The following is a 24,590-nucleotide window of genomic DNA, read 5'->3' as shown; positions in this document are numbered from 1 at the left end:
AATTAATATGGGGGATGAATTACTATAGGGGGGATGAATTACTATGGAGGATGAATTACTATAATGGGGATGAATTACTATAGGGGGGATGAATTACTATAGGGGAGATGAATTACTATAGGGGGGATGAATTACTATATGGGGGATGAATTACTATATGGGGGATGAATTACTATGGGGGATTAATTACTATATTGGGGATGAATTACTATGGGGGATTAATTACTATATGGGGGATGAATTACTATGGGGGATGAATTACTATATGGGGGATGAATTACTATGGGGGATGAATTACTATGGGGGATGAATTACTATATGGGGGATGAATTACTATGGGGATGAATTACTATGGGGGATGAATTACTATGGGGGATGAATTACTATAGGGGGATGAATTACTATATGGGGGATGAATTACTATGGGGGATGAATTACTATAAAAACTTATTGAAACTAAAAACAGTGTACCATCCTATGTATTTTCAGTTTTAAAAATGTGGCTCTCAAAATAAATTTCAATCGTGGTTTTGGCGAGATTTGGCTCAGTTGAAAAAAAAAGGTTGCCCACCACTGCCCTAGGCAAAGCCTAGGAGGCAAGATCGTAGCTCGCAAAGCTCAACAAACATTTATAACCTTCCCAACCTGTACAATTAGTAATAAACCTCTTGGTGGTTGGCTAAAATGACATAAATAGTTATAACCCAGAATTACTGGACACTCCATAATAGCAGGCAGAAACATACAACTGGGCTTAGCTTAAACTGATTACAGCCCAGCAAAACTACATTGAAAGAATCACTCCTGCTTAAGGCAGGGTGGCTACATACTATGTGTTATTTCCATCTGTAGATGTGACTGTTAGAGTAGCACAAGCTGTACAACTTTGTTTTCATATGAACGAATACCAGCTGTTTAGCAACATGTCTAGTACTTGATCTGTAATCTCTCTGTTGTACATTGCTCCTCAGAGCCCAAAATTAGCAAAGATTAATTCAGTTATAGTTAGCAAAACTGAGATAAATTCTTTGCAAGTGCATATGCATAATGTTCTTATAAACTCACCTGCCAACTAGCAGCCTAAAGGGTATGTGTAGCCAAAACCTTTTTTTCTTTTAGCTTTGGATGGAGTGGCAAAGGATTGGAACTCCTGTCAAACTTCTTTTGCTGTCTTCCGCTCAGGAGATTTAACCTTTCTTTGTGTCCTGATGACCATTGTTAAAAAGTGATGGTGTTATATCTGATAAAAATTGATATCAATGCAACTTTGACATAAACTAATATATGTCTTCACCTGAAGATTGCAAAGGATTTTGTATTGAGGCAGATGAAGATTAAACAACTAGCCAGCAACAAAGAGGACTAGATGAATGCATGAGACCATTAGCATTTGATTAGTAGGACCAGTTCCAAGGGAAAGGTTCATATGGACATCCTGTGTAATCATCTACTCTAATACTCAACTCTGAGCCTGGGACAGGAATAAACTTTTGTGACCTCTGCTGCAAAATATCTTCAATTGTGGATCAAGGATATGATTTGCTGGGACCAAACTGAGGTTGTGTCTCAACACTGGATTAGAAGCCTGGTGGAAAAATATTCAGTGAGAATGGTTTTGTGTTAGCCCAGAGAGGACCCCTTCTTCCCTGTCAATCAACCTCCATCTCTCTGTTACCTTATTTCCCTGTTTGTAACTATAATGTACCATATAGTGAAAAAGGAAATAGTGAGCGCAAGGAACAAATATAGGAAGCAGCTAGCACAACGTGGCAAACCCTCCGTCTCCACTAAAAATACAATAGAAATAATAAAGTGCAGCACTGAAGAAAATGGATAAATTAAAATAAAAACCAGTGTTACCACACAGAATAAATATCAAACATGCAAAATGCCAATGTACAAGTGATATACAATAATATTAGTCCCCAAATAGGGAAAAAGTAAAAGTCCAAAAAAGTTTGATCACATCACAATTTGGGACTATTACTTTTTTCCCTATTTGGGGACTAATATTATTGTACATCAGTTGTACATTGGCATTTTGCATGTTTGATATTTATTCTGTGTGGTGACACTAGTTTTTATTTTAATTCATCCATTTTTTCAGCGCTGCACTTTATTATTTCTATTATAATGTACCATATGTACAATACATCCCTACTTGTACGTAAATCCAACTCTTGATTTTAGATCTAGTGATCATTCATTAGAATCAATGCACCACAAACAGAGCACATTTTTACAGATGGTAAATCCAAAATTTTAAAGTTGTCACTAGAACAAGATTTGAAGCTAAATCTTTCAGCGGGGTCATCTTTTCTGTTGATAACTGTGTTTTAAAATAACTGCACACACTTCCTTTTGAGGCTCCAGAACTGGAAGTTAAAAAAAATCTCTCCAGTGGGTCACAGAAGCAAAAACTTCTGTGTTTTATCCCTTCCCCACTTTACCAAAGCAAAAAAAAAAAGTTTGACTGCATATACACTTTAAAATCTGCCAAAAAGGACAGGTTTTGATTGGCTACATATATGTAAATTCTTCCACTTACATGGTACTTACTCTTGGGTCCTGGCCATAGAATATAGATAATTTAACCTCTTTCGTTAATTAACAAGCAATTGTATTAACGACTAAGAAATAAAAGCACTAGAACTCTAGGCCAATTGATAGATAATGGTTTGTGCAGTTTCAAAGGGACGGTAGCATGGTTTAAATGATATGATATCATTTCACTGCAAGCTGTTGGTGCTGTGTAATGGCAAGCGCTATATGTCAAGCCTCTTACTGTTTAAAAAACAGTCAGAGGTACTCATTCGTGGCAAGAGCATATTCATTTTTCCAGCAGCAAGATTGTACCACAAAAATTGACTGCCAAAAATGGTTCAGCAAATAGGAAATTAACCTAGCTCAATGCCTCAGCATAATTATTTGTCAGATTTCATACAAATGAACATCCCAGGTATAATGAGGTGAGACAAGGTATTGAGAGCAGTCATCTATCAGCTGACTGAACACTTATACAGTACGAAGCACTGGAAACCGTATTGATTATCACCCCCTTGGAATGCTTTGTTCAAGTGAAAGCCTACTAACCCAGGCATAGGAGACTCAGTCTGTATGGGTCAGCTTATAAAAGCAAAACTGTTATTTTGAACAGAACTTTACCCATGTGTAACACCCTGCTATAATTCAAATTGCAAGATGTTAAAAGAGACACAAGGAGGCAGTCTCCTGCAACTCAGTGGCACACAGACACTGGTAAAAAGCTTTGGGATTTTGTAGGCTGAACCACAGGACCCTGCTGGAAGACAGCGAATTAAGAGACTACATTTCCCAGAGAAGCTGGTGTGTGGGAGGAGAAGACTGTGCGGAACGCCGGAGGACCGGACCAGGCCGCAGAGTGTGAGAGTGTAGAGAAAGGGAGAAATAGCTAACCCCTGCCACCATCGACAAGCCTAGTGTACTACCCTGTCGGCTGGTGATGTGGAGTGCTGTTGTTGGGAATAGACTCTGCAGAAAAGCCCGGAGGACCACTGGGGGCCCCATCAACAGAGAGACCACCTAGGACCTGAATGGCACAACAGATCAGGTGAGAGAGTCCCATTCTTCAACCAATTAAGTTAACACTGATGCTTTCTCAAACCAGCCATTCTCTATCTAGTTACTAATATTGTTCTCCAGTTACACATGTTGAGGCCCAGTTCACCCGGCCTAATACCAAACACATCTTCAGCATAATCTAGTCATCAGACCCTGCTGCAGTGCCTGCCCTCTGCAGGCCAAGCCACACCACTGCTTCTCTTGCAACTGGTCCACATTTATCATAGGACACCAGTCATTATTGCCTATTGCTACTGAGGCCTACATAGGAATTAGCCCTAACCAACAAGGCTTCTGTTCACCCCTTAAACCTCTTGTTTAAAACCTGCATTTCATCTTGGGGGGTTCTGCCCAAGTTGAATACTGCTTAAAGGGGTAGTGCCTGTTCTTGCATTAATCCTTTGTGGGACTTCCACCTATTGCACCCAAGGACATTTGAATTCTTGTAGTGCATCAACTTGGGCCCCAATGAGCACACAGAAGATTTTTCTTTTCACTGGGGACATTAGCTTCACTGATTAAAGAGCTCTTGCTTTGCCTCAGACTTGAACCTTGTCATCAGCTTCTGAGGACCCAAACTGAGCTAGCCTTACTCTTTTGTAGCTTTCCTTCGCTTATTGGGGACAGGAACATCTCATAGCTGTGGCTTTTGGTTAAATTTTGAATTGCAGGACGTCCAAAACTGACTGAGATTTTGTTAGCTGTGTGTGTTGATTTTTGCTTAAAGCTACTAAGAGTGATAACTGTTATTATTTGCACACTTACTACTTTATGCAGCCTTATTGTGCTCACATTCAACTGCAAGATAAACAAATATCAGTTCACTCTAACTTGTGTGTGATTCTATTTTCTGGTAATGAACAGAATGTTCGCCTTAGTCAGAAGTGCACGGTGGTGTCAGCAGGGGTTGGTCTTTCAGAGTGGGGTCAAGAGAGGGATAGAGAGCTTAAAAATAATTCAGCGACTCCTAAGGGGGTAGTACTACACATGTATGTAAGAATTAAACCTTTTACCCTTTCTGTCAGGTAAAGCTATACAGAGGATCATTCCTTTACTTTAGTACTCTCAGTGCCAACTTTTTTGGAAGCACTGGGGTGAGTGGAGGGGAATGCATCAGGATCTTCATACTTCAAAACCCAGGAATTACATCACATAAAATCACGTGAACCCTTACATTATAAATACCTGGGTTTTTTTTTACTTTATATAAGTAATCACATGACCCCCATTACCTCCTTCATAATGGGCTTAAAGAGGTGGGGATGGAAAATCTTTGTGATGATGGGGTGGGGGATGGCAACAGAAGCTTGAATGGGGCACAGACACAGTCCAGTGTAAAATGCAGCAATAGAAATACAGGGGGATATATAGGAGGCAGACAGCAAAACAGCAGTACATTGATCTTCCCAATGATTCGCTATGCAAGGGGGGGGGTGTCAGCACAAGTCTGACTATTGCATTACAGACAGGCTGTGTTCCCAAGTAGAATGCAAAGATGATGAGCTTCCATGTATGGCCAGCTTGAACTACAGTAGGAAAGCAGGGGGACTAGCAGCAGGATCACCAGGTAAAGAGAACAAGTAAAAAGGATAGTGAGCGCTCTCTTAGATGTCAGCAGCTAGAACACTTTAGGCAACCACAATGCCTCAAAAATATATCAATAAACTTAAAACAACAGAGTGCAGCGCTTAGCAAAGTAAAAAAGTCACTAAATAAGTGTCCACAGTAGTTCACTGTACAAATGCGAATTCCCACGGCCTCCACTCTGTCTCACCGGAAACGCATGGGTTATGCGCATGTGTGATCATGCATCACAGGCAATGGGTACATCAGAGGTCAGGCAGCCAGGCATCTCCCTCACGGTGGGTCCTCACAGACTCTTTACTCAGGTCCAGGGGTCCCCTTAAGGTCAGCCAGGCGTTCCTTGTAAAAGAACCTCCTCTCAGGATGGCAAGAGTGTTTTCTCTGTGGGAATGATAGCTCCAAGCAGGAGCCCCAGAACACAAATGCCAAAGATAGTGTAGTATGTCCAAAAGTAGGTATTTATTCATAAAAAATATATAGCAGGGCAGTATGCATATCAAACATCATATGAACAGTATGCAGCAGTACTGACCCTTAGTAATGATGGCCGCCGGGCCTCCTCGTGGCTCCGGCGGTGGAATGATGTCACGCTCTGCGCAGCTCCTCCTTAGGCCTTTCGTGCTAGAGGCACATCATCAGAGGGGAGGCTGCACAGGAGCGTGACCGACGCCAGTGCTAAAAGTAGGGAAATCGGCACATGCGCAGTTAGCCGCGGCCATTTTCCTGAAGAAAGCGAGTACTGCGCATGCGCGAACACGGCAGCGCCATTTTGCCGTCGATCCGCGATCAGACACAAGACAGGGAAGAGACAGAGAAGTCTCATGACACAGATTCCCAGTACCGTTTGCTGACTATGCCACAGACCCCAGGGGATTGATTGCAAACACTATTTCCCTAAATAAAGTGATGGTGCAAATTACTTAGCAACAACTGTGCGCATAATATATGGGGTACAAAGATCCCCTCAGTGACTGGCATATAATAGTAATAACGGACCACGGCAAGATGAAGAATACCCAATCGTAAGCAACACAAAGTTAAGTCATAAAAAGACTTGAATAAAAACACACAAAAATTAAAAATATAAAACATAAGATCTTGGCAGTGAGTAACATATCTAGTATTATGCTACCAGATCATACAAAGGTGGATATAAATAGAGATATATATCCCAAATATACATAATAAGTAAATTCAGAACAAAGAGGATAAAAAGAGGTAAAAAACTCTAGAACGAATTCATTAAAAACCGTCATGATCCTTCCTCTACCCGACTCCTATATTGGGAGGTAAAAACGGGGCAGAAGGAAACTTTAAATAATACTAGGACTGGTGAGTAATATTCAGTCAGGATGGATAAATATTCGAATAAAAAACCAAAAAATGTCATACACATAAAGAAAAACACACTAAAAATGCAACCTTATGCAGGATGCAAAAATACTCAATAATACATATCAGATAAAAACGAGCTCAAAATTCATAAAATGGCAATGGGAAAGAGACATCAACCCATCAACTGTTAGCAATGAAGCAGTTAACGTCTACCTCAATATTATGGCCTAAAGGGTGTAAGGTGTGAAGCTCAAACACCCATTTTGTTTCGGCTTGGGAAACTGCCCTAGTTTTGTTGATACCCCTCCAATGGTTACCGTTCATATCAATACCAATGAACTTTAATGAAGATGGATCGTTATTATGGTGAAGGCGGTAATGATTTGATAATGAGTGCTCCCTAAACCCCTTCTTAATATTTGAAACGTGTTCACGTAGTCGATCTCGTAGACGTCTTGTTGTCCTGCCAATATACTGTTTACGACAAGGACACTGTAGCAAGTACACTACAAATTTACTGTTACAAGAAATAAAATGTTTGATGTTGTAAGTTCTGCCAGTGATAGATGACTGGAATGTGTCGACTCTCCTTTTTCTTGTATTATCGCACTTACAAATGATGCACCTATTACAGGGGTGAAACCCTTTCAGATCGTTGAACAGAGATATGTTTTTAGGAGGATCAACGACATTTGGTGCAATCATATGCCTAACGGCAGTTGCCTTCCGAAATACAATTTCTGGTTTATCTGGTAGAATTGTAGTTAAAATTGGGTCCAGTTAAAATTGGGTCCATGATCCTACCCATGTGGTTAACAAGTGTCATCTCTGGCAAAAATAAGGTCCTCCTCCCAACGGGCCATAAACAAGTTGGGAGGGGGAGGAGGACCTTATTTTTGCCAGAGATTGGCCTGAATTGTTGTTTTATAAAAGATATATCGATGACATCTTGCTTTTATGGAATGGGGAGGAGGAGTCTCTTAAAAAAAATTTTAATTCATTAAATAGTCTCAATATAAAGCTTTCATATGTTTATAGCCGTGAAGAAATAAACTTTTTAGACTTGACACTTGTTAACCACGTGGGTAGGATCATCACCAAATCATTCTTCAAATCAACAGATCGTAATAGTTTCATCCCTCTTGGGAGTTGTCATCATCCCAAATGGCTGTACAATATTCCAAAAGGACAGATGATGAGAATCAGGCGTAATTGTACGGAGGATGAGACTTTTCATATTCAGGCCAACATTTTAAAACATAGGTTTTTAGAGAAGGGATACAATGAGACAACCCTTGAACACACTATTCGGACAGTAGCACAGATGGATAGGAATACCATGCTGATGGATAAACCAAGGAATAATCAAAGGAAAATATGCCCCTTCATCACATCCTTCTCGACTCAATATAAGAAGATTAACAAAATAATGAATGATAATTGGGGCATTTTAAAAATAGACCCAATTTTAACTACAATTCTACCAGATAAACCAGAAATTGTATTTCGGAAGGCAACTGCCGTTAGGCATATGATTGCACCAAATGTCATTGATCCTCCTAAAAACATATCTCTGTTCAACGATCTGAAAGGGTTTCACCCCTGTAATAGGTGCATCATTTGTAAGTGCGATAATACAAGAAAAAGGAGAGTCGACACATTCCAGTCATCTATCACTGGCAGAACTTATAACATCAAACATTTTATTTCTTGTAACAGTAAATTTGTAGTGTACTTGCTACAGTGTCCTTGTCGTAAACAGTATATTGGCAGGACAACAAGACGTCTACGAGATCGACTACGTGAACACGTTTCAAATATTAAGAAGGGGTTTAGGGAGCACTCATTATCAAATCATTACCGCCTTCACCATAATAACGATCCATCTTCATTAAAGTTCATTGGTATTGATATGAACGGTAACCATTGGAGGGGTATCAACAAAACTAGGGCAGTTTCCCAAGCCGAAACAAAATGGGTGTTTGAGCTTCACACCTTACACCCTTTAGGCCATAATATTGAGGTAGACGTTAACTGCTTCATTGCTAACAGTTGATGGGTTCATGTCTCTTTCCCATTGCCATTTTATGAATTTTGAGCTTGTTTTTATCTGATATGTATTATTGAGTATTTTTGCATCCTGCATAAGGTTGCATTTTTAGTGTGTTTTTCTTTATGTGTATGACATTTTTTGGTTTTTTATTCGAATATTTATCCATCCTGACTGAATATTACTCACCAGTCCTAGTATTATTTAAAGTTTCCTTCTGCCCCGTTTTTACCTCCCAATATAGGAGTCGGGTAGAGGAAGGATCATGACGGTTTTTAATGAATTAGTTCTAGAGTTTTTTACCTCTTTTTATCCTCTTTGTTCTGAATTTACTTATTATGTATATTTGGGATATATATCTCTATTTATATCCACCTTTGTATGATCTGGTAGCATAATACTAGATATGTTACTCACTGCCAAGATCTTATGTTTTATATTTTTAATTTTTGTGTGTTTTTATTCAAGTCTTTTTATAACTTAACTTTGTGTTGCTTACGATTGGGTATTCTTCATCTTGCCGTGGTCCGTTATTACTATTATATGCCAGTCACTGAGGGGATCTTTGTACCCCATATATTATGCGCACAGTTGTTGCTAAGTAATTTGCACCATCACTTTATTTAGGGAAATAGTGTTTGCAATCAATCCCCTGGGGTCTGTGGCATAGTCAGCAAACGGTACTGGGAATCTGTGTCATGAGACTTCTCTGTCTCTTCCCTGTCTTGTGTCTGATCGCGGATCGACGGCAAAATGGCGCTGCCGTGTTCGCGCATGCGCAGTACTCGCTTTCTTCAGGAAAATGGCCGCGGCTAACTGCGCATGTGCCGATTTCCCTACTTTTAGCACTGGCGTCGGTCACGCTCCTGTGCAGCCTCCCCTCTGATGATGTGCCTCTAGCATGAAAGGCCTAAGGAGGAGCTGCGCAGAGCGTGACGTCATTCCACCGCCGGAGCCACGAGGAGGCCCGGCGGCCATCATTACTAAGGGTCAGTACTGCTGCATACTGTTCATATGATGTTTGATATGCATACTGCCCTGCTATATATTTTTTATGAATAAATACCTACTTTTGGACATACTACACTATCTTTGGCATTTGTGTTCTGGGGCTCCTGCTTGGAGCTATCATTCCCACAGAGAAAACACTCTTGCCATCCTGAGAGGAGGTTCTTTTACAAGGAACGCCTGGCTGACCTTAAGGGGACCCCTGGACCTGAGTAAAGAGTCTGTGAGGACCCACCGTGAGGGAGATGCCTAGGCTCCTTTCACAGTCCGCCCTGAAGACCGGAACAGCGCGGGAACACGGCGAGAGGAACGCGCAGAGCAAAGGTAAGTGAATTGACACAAGGGGGACTTGGCTTACTACTTGCTACTTACTTACTACTACTATATGAGGGATGAATTAATATGGGGGATGAATTACTATAGGGGGGATGAATTACTATAGGGGGGATGAATTACTATATGGGGGATGAATTACTATGGGGGATGAATTACTATGGGGGATTAATTACTATATGGGGGATGAATTACTATGGGGGATTAATTACTATATGGGGGATGAATTACTATGGGGGATGAATTACTATATGGGGGATGAATTACTATGGGGGATTAATTACTATGGGGGATGAATTACTATATGGGGGATGAATTACTATATGGGGGATGAATTACTATGGGGGATGAATTACTATATGGGGGATGAATTACTATGGGGGATGAATTACTATGGGGGATGAATTACTATATGGGGAATGAATTACTATATGGGGGATTAATTACTATATGGGGGATCAATTACTATGGGGGATGAATTACTATATGGGGGATGAATTACTATGGGGGATGAATTAATATGGGGGATGAATTACTATATGGGGGATGAATTACTATGGGGGATGAATTACTATAAAAACTTATTGAAACTAAAAACAGTGTACCATCCTATGTATTTTCAGTTTTAAAAATGTGGCTCTCAAAATAAATTTCAATCGTGGTTTTGGCGAGATTTGGCTCAGTTGAAAAAAAAGGTTGCCCACCACTGGTCTACGCCATCTGATGCAGCAGGTTGCATCGGTACTAGGTTCTCCCTTGGGACGGCGGGTGGAGGCAGGAGGGACCCTCTTCTGTCGTCTGCAAAAGTGATCTAGTGGCTGTATAGCTGCTCAATCACTTTTACATTGTAGAGAAGCTGAAGAAAATCATATCTGTATCATGGCTGCAACTAGATATCACCACTCCCATCCAAGAATGTACAAGTATGTCCTACGTTGCTTAATGTTATGAGTGCTGCCTGTCTTCTGGCCATCTCTTCCCACAATTTCCTGGATTCCAGTGATTCCTATACTGATGCCGCCTCCAAAAACTCCTTCTCTCAGCACCTCTGTAGTTCAGAAGGCAGGCTCTGTGAAATGTGTGACACGGCAGTGCCTACTTCCAGGGTATAGTGAATAGTTGTCACTGAATTCAAAAAAGCAAATGTGTGGGGAGTTCATGAAGTAAGTTTAGAAACTTCTGGATTGTTCAGAATTATAGGAGAGGGCTAGAAACTGAAATACAATGTGGAAATGAATACAATGATTTAACATTTTGATCATATATACACTTTAAGCAATCATTCCTACTGTTTACTACAATGCTGATTAATCTTTGCATGCCCTTTTGCTTTAGATTTAAAATAAGTTTATACTATATATTCATATCAAATGCATGGTATTCTTTATTAATTAGACCTAACATGTCTGAAAAGGTGGCAATGTTGCTGTTCTTGTACTGACTCAATGTGAAACATTATTAAAAAAGCACAATGAACAGAATGTTCCTGTAAACGTCCATTAATAATGACAGAAATGCAATTAAGTACAGTACTTCTGAAACAGCATGCAGAGCAAAGCTCCATGGGTATTATTTGTTACAGATCTGTACCCTTTACTGAAAAAGAAAAGACTTGATAGCACTTACAACCGATCATCATTTTTCCCACAGGAAGAAGTATGAAATTTACAAATGGAATATAATTGTTCTGGAAATTTGTAAAACAGCACAATAATGTTCATCATGCAGTGATGTTAATAAGGAGAATGTTCAAGCTTAGTACAAATTCTGTGATTACCGCTTGTTAACGAGGCTGATATCCAGAGCTGGTATACTGTCATGTTGTGATGTATAATTACAGAGGCAGCTTGGGGAAATAATATTTCACAAATCTCCACTATTATTGTAAAGGAGAAAACGTACTCCTTTTGTTTCTGTATTTTGCAGAAACAAATCACAGATTCCCAGTATCTAGTTGGCTGAATATATCAAATAATTAAAGCTACAATATCTGAACATTTTTCAGCATAAACTGCTCAGCACTAGAGACGAGCGAGTCGACCCACAAAGTTTAGATTTAACCTAAACTTTGATTTTTATAAACTTTACACATAGATACATATGGTTTTTAGGGTTTTTTTCTTCTTTTTTATAATTTTTTTTAAGCTGAAGTCCAGGTATGTTTTGTATTACATAATTAAATGAGTCCCGCTTGAACCATATTCCATACCTGTGGGATCTTTGTGGAAACTGGAAATCACTGTAGTATTCAGCACAAGAACATTTTGTAAATTGCCTTTCAGAAAACACTTTGTATTTTTCTAAATTAATACAAAGACTTCTCTGATTGGATGTGATGGAGAGGCGGGACAGTGATGCCACAATTTCCACCTCATCCAATCAGAGAACACATTAATTGCAAAAAATACAAGGTGCTTTTTAAATGGTGGCTGTGCTCTTGAGGTTACTATGCAGGAGTTAGCAGTTTCTTAGCATGGGATAGACCACTATCTAGCGATCACTGTATTAGTGGTGAGTTCTACAGTGATTTCCAGCTTCCACAGGTATGAAATATGTATATGTACATCTGTGTAAAGTAACTATGCAATACAAATTATACCTGGTATTTAGCTTGGATTAATATAGGTGTAGAATGCTCCTAGTTAGTTGATTACTCTAGTCTAGCAAATATTTCACAGGCTGCTGATCTGATTATTTTTCCCTGCATTTTAGAGACTTCTAGATCCACATAGGGAGGAAAGACAGCTTGAATATTTATGGGGGCCCAGCCAATTCCTGGGGAAGTATGACAAGTAGGTGGCTGGAGAGCCCATAAATAGAGGCTTGGAACCCGGTCCTGGGTTCAGTCTTGCAAGAGGAGCCCCATGGCTGTGTGATCTCCCCCGTAGGGCAGACTGCTGGGGGTGCTGCTTGAAGGTCATTGAAGTCCCAGCTGTTGTCTAATCTGGGGGCTTAATCCCAAAGTCTGGTACGGGATTGTTTTATGGTCTGGAGAGCTCACTGAAGAGTACTCGGTGGAAGTTGGGGAAGAGTGTCCAGCTGTCCTGTTGTATTGTCTCTCTCACGGGGTATCTCTAGAAACTGAGAGTGACCTCTATGGCTGCTTTTTCAGCGTTTTACTAGCAATCATGACAGTCAAGTTGTGGTGAGGTTTAGAAGCAGATCAGAAGGCTCTCAGAAGCATCTTAAACTGACCTCAAATGTAAGCTGGATGCATCCAAAATTCACTTTTCATTTCCCAATCTCAAGTTCTATGGCTGGTCGGTGATCAATTACTAGTCCTAGTGATGGTAATTTCATTCTCCACATGAAAACTGATTGCTCAGAACATTTTTGTGAGACCAGGTTGTATGTGAATCCCCTTCAAAAACATTGGTCCAAGTTGTATACTGTCCGCAGAAAAAAAAAAAAAAGAAATACAGCTTGCTCATTCATTCACAGGTCCCTTTATCACCTGCACTGTCCTCATTCAAAACACAATTTGAATCTCTATGGCAACCATCAGAATGCATCTTTAATGTGAACTGAAATTTGATCAGTGACTATGGGGAGATTTACTAAAATTGGTGCAGTCAACCAGCTTCTAACTTCAGCTTGTTCAGTTAAGCTTTGACAATAAAACCTGGAAGCTGATTGGATTCTAGGTAGAGCTGCACCAGATTTTGCACTCTCCAGTTTTAGTAAATCTCCCCAATGAGTAACTAAGCTTTGCACATCAACATAGCACTGTACTGGTTTTTGCTAGCTAACCAGCGTGCAATATATGTAGCAGATTAAATTAAGATGCTATTACAGAGAAAAAGGAAGAGAGAGACACATATATACAATGGTCTCTACCCTTGATAAGGGATTTTACTGGTGCTACACCGCTTAATGAAAGGACACTAAAAAATAGAACCCTAACAGAAAAAAACACTGGAGCTTTATTAGGCACCATACCGACAAAACTCTATACACAAATTATAAAAGATGTATAAGCTTTATTGGACATCATTAAAAGCACAATTGAAATAGAAAATTAGAGCATGGATATAGCTCAGTGTATGAAAACATATAGCCATTACATATTGTGACTATACAAAACATCAGGCTTGTTACAAAATATTCCAAAGGGTTCCCATACACAATACAACGGGTGTATGTACAGCTTGTATGTAATGTCTTAGAAATTTTCTCCAACGTGTTTCACAGAACAAAAGCCTGCTTCCTCAGGGAGATTTAGCACACAGTTCTAAAATCATAAACAAACGTAAACATATATGGAAACCAAAAACATCCATCACCAAAATATTTAGATTTTACCAGACGATGGCATCTGATTTTTCATGAGGTAACCAAGAAGTCATGACCATATGAATCCCAGAAGACCCTTCAATTAGCAGTTACAAAGAAGGAAAGAAGATATGGGCCTGCCAGATAATAAGATTAGGCCCATTCTGTCTACAAGAAAAAAATAAATACTAATAATTATCATGAAGGTAAAAAAAATAAGATTGCAAATGTGGTGCGGTTTGAATTGCACAGGGCATTCCTGTGCAATTCAGATGCAGGCATGGTGTGAACTGGCCCTCAGTACACATTTTTGTAGAAAGTATAATTTTCACTGGTATTTATTTTTTACAAAATTAAGAACCTCGCTTTGTTTGAGAGCTGCTATGGGCTGTCAAGGAGTCACCAACAACTTAAAATGTCTTATCTGCCCTGCTCAGTTCTGCTGTGAACCAGAGAACACCTCCCTCCATTGTTATGAAAATGAAGAGAGGGGGAGGTGTTCTATAGTATTACCAAATTTCCTGTCTTAACCTCCTCCTGTCCACCCACTGCCTATAGATAGCAAATGGGAAGCTTTGCTCATGCGGGCTAATGTACCTGCTCACAGAGCTTGACCCCAGGAGCCCAGCGATCGCTATGTCGCCCGGATACAGCGGATCACATTACCACTGTGTCCGGGCAATCACATGGTGTTTTACCATGTGACTGCTGTGACCAATAACAGCACTCATGTTATAAACACTGAAAAGTGAAAATAAAGATCTCTTCTCTCTGCCCTCTGTGAGAGCAGAGAAAAATGATCCTGCAGCCTTTCAAGCTGCAAGTACACTCACAAACTGCAGTGCCAGCCACCCCAGTATCCTGGTTTAGTGCGCCTGTGACCCTGATCACTGCCCCAGTATATTAATAATAAAAAATGCAGCCAGCCCCTGTCATCTGTCCCAGTGCACACAAAAATACCCCTATACACCATACCAATATCCTGATCACCACCATACCAGAGTCCTGATCACTGCCATACCCCAAGCCAATACTCTGGTCACCGCCATACCCCATACCAGCATCTTCATCACCGCCATACCACCATCCTGATCACCGCCATGCCCCATACCAGCATTCTTATCACTGCCATACCTCCTGCTAACGTTCTGATCACTGCCATATGTCATACCAATGTCCGACCTTTTAGGGTCTCAACTGATCAATTTTCAAATATATATCCCATAGTTTTTAGACTCTAGCTTTCAAACAGACTAAATAGTATACACTGTTTTGGGTTATATTTACCCCAGAAATATAGCAGAATGCATTACTGCCTGAATTTACAAAGAAAAAATATTTATTTGCAAAGTTGTATAACAAAAACTAAGCAAAAAATTATTATTTTTTTTAAATTATCGGTATTTTTTCATTTATATATAGAAAAAAAAACAGTGGTGATCAAATACCACCAAAAAGAAAGCTCTATCTGTCTCAAAAAAGGATAAAAATGTCATATGGGTACAGTGTTGCATGACTGATTAATTTTCACTCAAAGTGTGATAGTGCTGAAACCTGAAAATTGGCCTGGACTGGGGGGCGAAAGTGTTCAGACTTGAAGTGTTTAAAGTGACAATGCTTCCACTTCATAAATATAGTTTAGTGAGTAAGCATTGTCACTCTAGGACTGGACATGTGCTACTATCAGGGTCAAAAGGTTAAATAAAGAAAGACAAGCCAGGAAAAAAAGCTAATGCAGCCACCACCAAGGATTGGTAAACTGTAATATTTTACTTTTTTTTGTGTGTTTAAATTTACTTTAAGGGTCAAGTCCTAAAGTATATTATCTGTTCATTTTCAGTGGGTAGGTTATGTGTTAAATGAAGAAGAGGGACAGGTTAAAGTGTTAAAGCGCTGATAGGTGTACTGTGAAAAAACATATACATTGGAACTCATCCTCATATTTCGCAAATAGCATAAAGCAGCACTATCATTTATTCACAAGGGACACTATCATTTATTCCCTGCCTCTCTATATTGGCTCCTGTATCTGACAGATGAGAAAAAATGGATTGTCAGAACTATTGTTATCTCTGTTTCATCTCTAAAAATGTTATTCATTGAAAACACATGACAAAGGGGTTTATTCAACACTCATATTCAACATAAAAATAGAATCTTGGCATGAATATCAATTAAAACAGAATTAAGAGTAGTGAAGTTGTAGATAACAAAATACTATACTAGGTGGCCTTTTATTGCAGCTCTGGCCTTCTCAAATGTTCCTCTCTTCTTTTATCCAGTGCTTGGTGGCGTGCCAACTCAATGTTTGTGCCGAGGATTAGAACTTGACTGTGATGGAGCCAAATTACGTACTGTCCCTTCTGTCTCCTCCAATGTCACCATGATGTGAGTAAAGCAGGACAGACTGTTTATGTAAAAAAGGAATATCTCCTTCAGCTTATCAAGTTGCAGTCCTTCCGTGTGTGTGTGTAAGAAGACATTCAAAGTTATTACTAAAAAGTATGTATAGCCCCAAATTGTTTTTTTCCTACAACGTAGTTCTGTATAGAACAGAAATGGGTTTAATACCCTGTTGGTTGATTATTTGCTGTCTGTGCACCATTTAGGAGATTTCACTTCATTTCCCATGCTGGAGATGCAACAGGAAGTGAAGGAAACATCCAAAAAGTGATGGGGGTTTTCTTTTTAGACAGCTGTCACTCTGGTCACAGCTGTACTTTTCATTTTCTGTCTTGGTTATAATAATCACTGTGTCAAAATGAGAGGGTGAACCTACCCAGTGAGGACACAGACAGCAATAAAACCATGTCAAGAGTTCTAATCTCTCTCTATTCTATTCAAAATACCCAAAAATAGCTATACATACATCCAGGATGTATGTATGTGGAAATTGCAAAATGCAGTAACTCACAGCAGCCAATTATAGTTCAGTTCAATTTAAGCTGGCCATACACTAGTAGAATTTTGTGCGTAATTTTTCATGTTAGGAACATTTTCGAATCATTTGTGAGGTCAAATTGATGTTCATTTTCTTTTTTTTTTTAATTCTTTATTTTGAATGAATCAGCATGCAATTTCAAAAGTCAAAAACACATGTACACAGCATAAAATACACTAAGCAAGACATTGCATACGTTAGCAAATAAGTATGAATATGATAAGGATCCGTGGACCCACGGGACACAATAGATGGTCATACAGTGCAACTCAACTACACACCAGGTCATATCGATCCTCTTTTTCTTTTTTTTTTTTACAGGGGGAAATTATCAAATTGATGTTAATTTTCGATTGTAGTGATGAGAACATTTGAAGGAGTAGGAAGGAAAATGTAGTTTTCATTCAGGAAGGTCCATTAGTTCTAAAAATTGAGTGAGCAAAGCAAGCAACATTTTGAACTACTTTCAAACAACATTCACCTAGTAATCAAATGTATTAAGGATTTTCATACAAATAATCATACAAATGTTCATGAACGTTCATTCAAAAATGTACTAGTGCATGGCCAGCTCAGGGATAGATGATTGCTTGTGTAGCACTACTCCCTTAGGAGTTGCTGAGTTTTGGGTTCCCCTATGGTCCTGCACAGCCACACAACATGCATTTTCTTCAGGCCTTGCACACAGGAGACAATGAACAGTCCTTGAGTTTTTTTTTGTTTGATTAATTTTATTAGGGGGTATTAAACTTGGGTGGGATTGAGGGGTGTATAGGATGCCCAAGGGAACTGTGAACTGAGGACAAACTCCTTAGCAACTATGTAAAAGTCCAATAGACAACAACGTCTCTCTGTTGGAAGAGCTTTCCAGCTCTCCAGGTGCACCACCTCAAACCCCAAATGACTTCTTCTCTTCACCCAGCTGCCTGAGGGAATCCCTAGGCAAGGGGATCCTTGTGAGGCTGAGAGATCCTCCTGTCCAGCAACTCTGCCTGTAGGTAGGCCCTTCCCTAGCCCCCTCCTAGGCTCTACACTCCAGCCTTCACTTCATCTTCCTCCCAAAACTCTCCCTGCTGCTAGACAGTCACATTTCAAGGCTGCCCTGGCCCAATGCCAAGCATTCTGCTTGGGGATTGGCCAGAGTCCCTTAGGTGTGCAGATCAGCCCCTCCTCAACCTCACCCACTGCCTTCTAGAACCTTTTCAAGTTTCTAGAGCAAGGGGTGGTATCAGGGAACTGATCTGCAGAGCCCTCAGCCCTGACCTGTAATGACTTGGTTGACTCATACCCATGCTGACTCCTGCCCAGGCTGCTATCCAGCCTCTACTAAAAACCTAGCTAGTTCCTCCTGGCTAACTAGAGAGGCGCTAAACTTGATAATAATTATGGCACTTTTTAAGGCCTTTTGCTTCGCTATCTGCAATGTTGCAGCATGTCATTGTAGTATAGATTTAAAGTAATTAAAAAGAGAAAAACCTAGTTTGTAAATTACATGCAAACTTCTGGGAAGCTTGGGCCAATGTAACTATGTATAAACCATACCTCGCTGATCCCTCTGGAAGGACTAGTGTATGGCCACCTTGGGATAAATGATTGTTTGGTAATATTTATTGCACTTTTTATGGTTCTTTGTTTTAACAATTCCAGTCATATTCCACAAATAATTATTTAAGGCTATATTTAGCTGTGCGGCAAGTTTGCTATACCTATGAACTTCAATCCTTTTCAGAGGTGTTTGATGGCTTTTAAGGAGACAATACATTGCCTTCTCACCGACTGTTTTAACCCCGTAAATGATGCACCAATATGCCACAGCTGCATGCATTGCGTGCGGTTCTGGGGCATTTGCAGTACTACTCCCATTCAGCAAACAGATCAGGAGCAATAGTTTTGCAACAGGAGCAAAGCAACACAACTTCAGCATGTGAAAAACCCAATCCACTGCCCTTGCAGCTTAAGGTGTGGGATGGTTGAGAGGTGCTAAAAATGTGGCTCAACCATGTGTTAACACCCCCTAACTGCAAGTCTAAGGGCTGGTTCACACCAGAATGTTGTGCAGAAAACCCGCGTTCCGTGCGTGTTTCCTACAAAGCATACAAAACGCATTGCAGTTGCGATCTGCAGCTTGTGTCAATAATATGTTAATGATACCCCAAATGCAATGCATGTACCTGTACTGGATTGCATGGTACAGAAGTACCATATGATCCGGTTGCAGTGCGCTTTCAAATGTTTATTTATACTCCCTTAAACATCTACCAAATTTGACAGAAAAGGTAGAAGAAAAAACTTATGAAGGTTGTTTCTCAGCAATGGAGTCATAGATTGGACAACCCTGATTAAAAATATGCATCCATGCTCAGCATGTGATCAAACAACCTAATGGGAGACCTGAATTTGTTGCAGTGAGAAACGTTCCCACCATTCTTTGTAGAACAACTGTGGTCTGTGGTCTCCAACCATCTGCCTACCCTGAACTAATCTGTACCAAAAGTGCCTGCCCCAACCTCTTATTTACTCTTGTAGCAGAACCACATGCAATGTGTTCATCAGAAATATGATCCAAGACTTCATAAACTTGTATGAGGCCATCCTGGGTACTAGATCAGCCAGAGATGATTAGGATTTCAGTCCAAGGTGATGAAAACATTGCACAAGCCGCAACTCTGCTACAGAGTAAGCAAGGAACTGAGATGGGGGGTTATCATAGGTAGTTCAGGAGGGGTGGGTGTGAGTTAGATGAGTTTAGGGCAAAGTACCGTGGTCCATCAACAACCCCTTTTTTTTAGTTTAGGATAGTATGGAGAAGGCTAAGGACCTGTGTCAGGTTTTATTACAGTCTGCATTCCTATTGGTATACATTAAATTGCTTTCATTCTCTGTCCTGGTGATACAATGTCACAGAGACAATAACCCATAGGAAACCTTTACAACCGGGAGAGACATTTTTCAGAAGAGTGGGTAACGGTAGAACATCCGTCCAATTTTTATCGCCATCTGTGATTTGTTCCTGGTGACGACCATTCCCTAATCTGTCTCTTCCTGTGAAGTAGACAGCTGTCAAACAGAACCGGAAGTAGGGGTAAATCTCCTCAACAGCAACATCTGACAGTAGATCTATCCAATCCTCATTCTACAAAAAAAAATAAAAATTTGCTTGGAGTTGGCTCTGTGTTACATCCTTGGAAACATTTCAAGGTTCTACCTAGCAAAGCAACTGGATGTCAGGGAGCATAATAAACAACTACTATCATTCCTATTTTAAGTGCTATTTGTTATTGAGGTAATTGTGACACGAATATAAAAATGATTTTAAATGTTCTTTAAACACTTCCCATCTATCATTTTCAGGTCATTGCAGCATAATTTGTTGAAAAAGCTTGGTCCTGATGCTTTCTCTCTGTTTCCAGAGTTGCGTAACTTGTAAGTCTACATTTTACCTCATTTATTACACCTTGGCATATATCTATGTCTCTAACTATTAGAATACAAATTGAGTTTTATTGCTCATCCTATTTTTCATGGCTGTGTCATCACATCCTTTTACTGATACTATTCAAGGTTTTCACTTTTTGCTGCATACATAATGTCTGGAAATTCTGTCATGCTTATTAATCTCTGTTCACAGCTTTTTTAATGATTAGTGATGGTTCCTGTCAACTGGTAACTCAAATGCTTTTTAATTGCCTTTGCTAGACATTATAGCCAGCGACACAAAGTCCAGGCACTTCAGAGTGGCAGTGAAAGAAAATAAAATAATGTACTGAATGACAAAATCCATCAGTCTATGTTAAATATGAGCCAAGAAAGCAAAATTAAACAATTCATCTTTTCTTTCATTAATTCAAATGCCTAAAGCTATTTTAATTATCACAAAACCCAAAAAATATCAAATAACTCCTAACACATACAGTACATTGTACAGTAGTTGGTCTTGAAAGTCTGCATCTGTACTACTTTGGAATGCTGCAATATTGCAAAGTGATTAAAATGGCAAAGCCTAGTTTGCAATTTACATGCAAACTTCTTAGAAGCTTGAACCAATATAACTATGTATAAACCATACCTGGCTGATCCCTCTGGAAGCTGGAAATCAATGTAGTAGGCATTGTTACTATGGTAGTAACTCCTGGGTTCTAGGCCAAGTGACTACCTGAAAGCGGGTGTTTATGAGTTGCTTCTGATTTAGCACAAATTTTGAAGTAAGCTAGTTTTAGGCTGCTCAGGTGCGGAAGGTGTTAAACTCTGCTCAGTTCTTTCTTAGGGTTTCCTTTGCCTCTGTCTTCTATCCTGAGCTATTATAAATAGGGAGGAGGCTTTTTGTTGTTGCTTGGAAGGGAACTGCTGGAAAAAGCTAGAAGAACAATGTAGACCACAGCTACCAATGGAGCACCCCTTCAGGCAGGGGCAGACTGACCATTCGAGCACTTGGGCACTGCCCGAGGGCCCGGGGTCAGTAGCGGGCCCCATGAAATGCCCCTACTCAATAGGCTTTTTGGGGTGTGCTTTGAGTGTGGGCAAGGACACAGGGGCCCATGATCCCCTATTACCCAGGAGCCCCATGAGTTGTCAGTCCGCCCCTGGGGTCAAGACTCTGAAGGACCATTACCTGTTAAACTAGAACTATAGGCTTTTTTTACCATATGTGTCCCATTGTAGAGATTTCCCTTCACTGCCTGTCCCATAGCCAAACAGGAAGTGAGAGGAAATCCCTGAAAATTAGGTCACCAGAACTAGTGTCTCCATTGGAAGATTTCCCCTCTTTTACTCTTTTCCGGGGACAACCCAAAATGTGGGATTTTCTTTCTATTTTCATTTTCAAAGATAATGGTAAACAGGACAAATAGAGAGAGTGAATCTCCCTAACAGGGGCACAGGCAGCAATAAAAACTGACAGGTGTTCTAATCCTTTGCTACTCCATCCAAAACTAAAACAAATGTTTTGCCTTTAGTTATACTTTAAAGAGTTACTAAACCCAGGATCCTGAATTCACTATATCTGGTCTCCTACAGTACACAGAACATGGAAATGGAACTATTTTAGTAAATATAAACTGCTAAATACCTTTTCTCATCAGCAATTAGAGCAGTCCTGTGACTTCTATCGGTGTTCAGCAGAGCACTGGTTAAAGCTTGTAGGAGGAGTTTTCTTTCTGCTTTTGGAGGATGAAGAACCCCTGGCCTCTGTCTGGACAGTGCTGATTGGCCCTGTGTTAATCACATGCACTCTCCCAAGAAAAAAAAAAACACCCCTCTAGCAATACACACCAAACTGAGCATGTGCACAGTGTCTCCACACGATATGTCTTATCAGGAGATAAGAGGGAACACTGGAAGAAGAGGAGGATCAGAGAAGTCAGGAGCAAACAGTCTTTTTGCACAATGCAGAGGATTAACCCGTTATTAACTCCTAGATTTTAAGCTCGAAAGAGCAGGGCCCTTGACCCCCTCGTGTTTTGTCTTGTTACTGTATTGTCTCATGTTCTGTCCCCCACTATAATGTACAGCGCTGAGCAAACCTTTTAGCGCTATATAAATACTGTATAATAATATAATAATAATAATAGTGTCTAAAGTGAGTATAACAAGCATGCTTTACTGCATATACAGACGGATTTTACTGTTGTGGGTTTAGTAACACTTTAAGGTATGAACTGGGTAGCTGTGTAGTCAGGAAAATACTATCTTGTTGCTCGATGCTGCTGTATTAAACTGTTGATTGTCAGTAAAAACTGTTAGCAGTTTCATGCCTGGTCTGAGATTACTCAAAGAGATGTATGAGATACATGGCATATCCAAAAGAACAGGGCTTGCAAGTACACATGGGGGTGAAGAGGAAAGAATGAAAGGCCATCACAAGAGAGTCTAAGCTGGACCAAGGTATATGTAAAAATATCCTTACCTAGAATTCATCTTTAAGATTACAGAGGATACTATGTTTCAGGTGATTGTAGCCGTATTAGTGCATTTGCGACAGAAACAATTGAGTACTTTTTTTTTATTTGCACTAACATACAATTTTGAGGACAAGCTTTCGGGGGTATGTCCCCTTCTTCAAAGTCCAAGCAGTACTGTACAAATCACAAAGTTTCAGCAGAATGTTAGAAGAGATGAAGAAAAAAAAAAAATCACAAGAGATAACGGCCTTAATTTGGACATGGGATTCCTCACTCATTATCCAAAAGTTTTATGACTATTAGCTAGCTTGACTCCCTCTGTGTGAGTGTAGTATCCCCCCTTCCCCCCTCGCTTTGGCTGTATCTTATCTCTAGCCTCTTTTTTTCTTTTTCTTTTTTTTTTTTCTTCATCTTTTCTAACATTCTGCTGAAACTTTGTGATTTGTACAGGACTGCTTGGACTTTGAAGAAGGGGACATACCCCAAAAGCTTGTCCTCAAAATTGTATGTTAGTGCATATAAAATAAGTATCACGGACTGTACTCAATTGTTTCTAGAGGATACTATGAAAATTCAACTTGAAAATATAAAGAAACACTGTGTACACAGAATGGGGGAAAATGCCAATTTTAAGGCCCCCCTTCTATATGGGACTGCGGCACTTAGGAAGTTTGAAGGATCCTTTGATTGAGCGAGGGGGTCATAGGTTTCAAGGCCACCCTCATATCCTCAGGAGATTCTTGTGGTAGGCAGGTTTCAAATCTGTGGGTGCGTAGGGAGCCTTGTAGAAGGTCAGCTGAAAATTTCTGGAGGGTCACATGACCACCTGGAATTTTCTGGAAGGTCTTGGAGGGGCTATATAAAGAGGGCTCCGATCCCGAGAGCTCACCTCAGGAGGCATCTCTGTGGTGCTCCTCCTACATCCCGCCCCTTTTTTCATCTTAATGCTAATTATTATGTAGTAGGGTCACATTTATAGTTAAAGGGGGACTTTTTGTTGTTAAAATTTATTAAGCTTGAGTTTTAATGACTAAGCTGTGGTTTTGATAAGCTTAGGGGATGGTTGCTAAGCTTGTATTAAAAAAATGTTATGGCTTGAGTCTATTGCTTAAAGTGGTTTGTAAATGCAAATATTAAAAATTTTACTTTTTGACAAAAATGATTCCATTTAAATGTGAATATACGTACAGCTGTGAGTGTACATCAGAAAAATGCTCCCTTAGCTTATCTCAGCCTCACAAAAACTGCTGGTTTGTGGGCATGGCTTAGGACTAGAGAATAGTAGGCGGAGATGTGATGTCACACAATCCCTCACTTAAACACACCCTCCAGCCTTGGCTTAAAGTGGAGCTCCACCCAAAAGATGAAGTTCCACTTCAAGGACTGCTCCCCATTAAGGAATGGCGCCTTTGGGGGGCAGGGGGAGCGGGTACCTAAATTTGACAGGTACCCGCTCCCACTTCCAGTCCGATCAAGGTGTCCTCCCTCCCTCCCTGTGACGGGTCAGGTGACGTGATGGGTCCCAGAAGACTACAGGACCATTCATGAAGCGCAGCGCTACTCGCTCATG

At 40.1% G+C, this 24,590-nt stretch overlaps 1 protein-coding gene across 1 annotated transcript in view; it reads left to right on the top strand.

Annotated features, from left to right (window-relative positions):
* Nucleotides 1–24,590, top strand: part of RXFP1 (relaxin family peptide receptor 1) — a 421,535-nt gene that overhangs the window by 281,142 nt on the left and 115,803 nt on the right. Inside the window, exons 4-5 of the mRNA XM_089670400.1 lie at nt 16,465–16,570; nt 20,475–20,546. Coding sequence (XP_089526526.1) covers nt 16,465–16,570; nt 20,475–20,546 — 178 coding nt within the window. The remainder of the gene's footprint in view (nt 1–16,464; nt 16,571–20,474; nt 20,547–24,590) is intronic.

This window comes from Staurois parvus, unplaced genomic scaffold (genome assembly GCF_062004578.1).
Source record: "Staurois parvus isolate SC_StPar_1 unplaced genomic scaffold, SC_StPar_1.0 ptg000090l, whole genome shotgun sequence".
Taxonomy (NCBI): Eukaryota; Metazoa; Chordata; class Amphibia; order Anura; family Ranidae; genus Staurois; species Staurois parvus.
The sequence above is the reverse complement of the archived record's forward strand: the minus strand, read 5'-3'. Positions and strand labels throughout refer to the sequence as shown.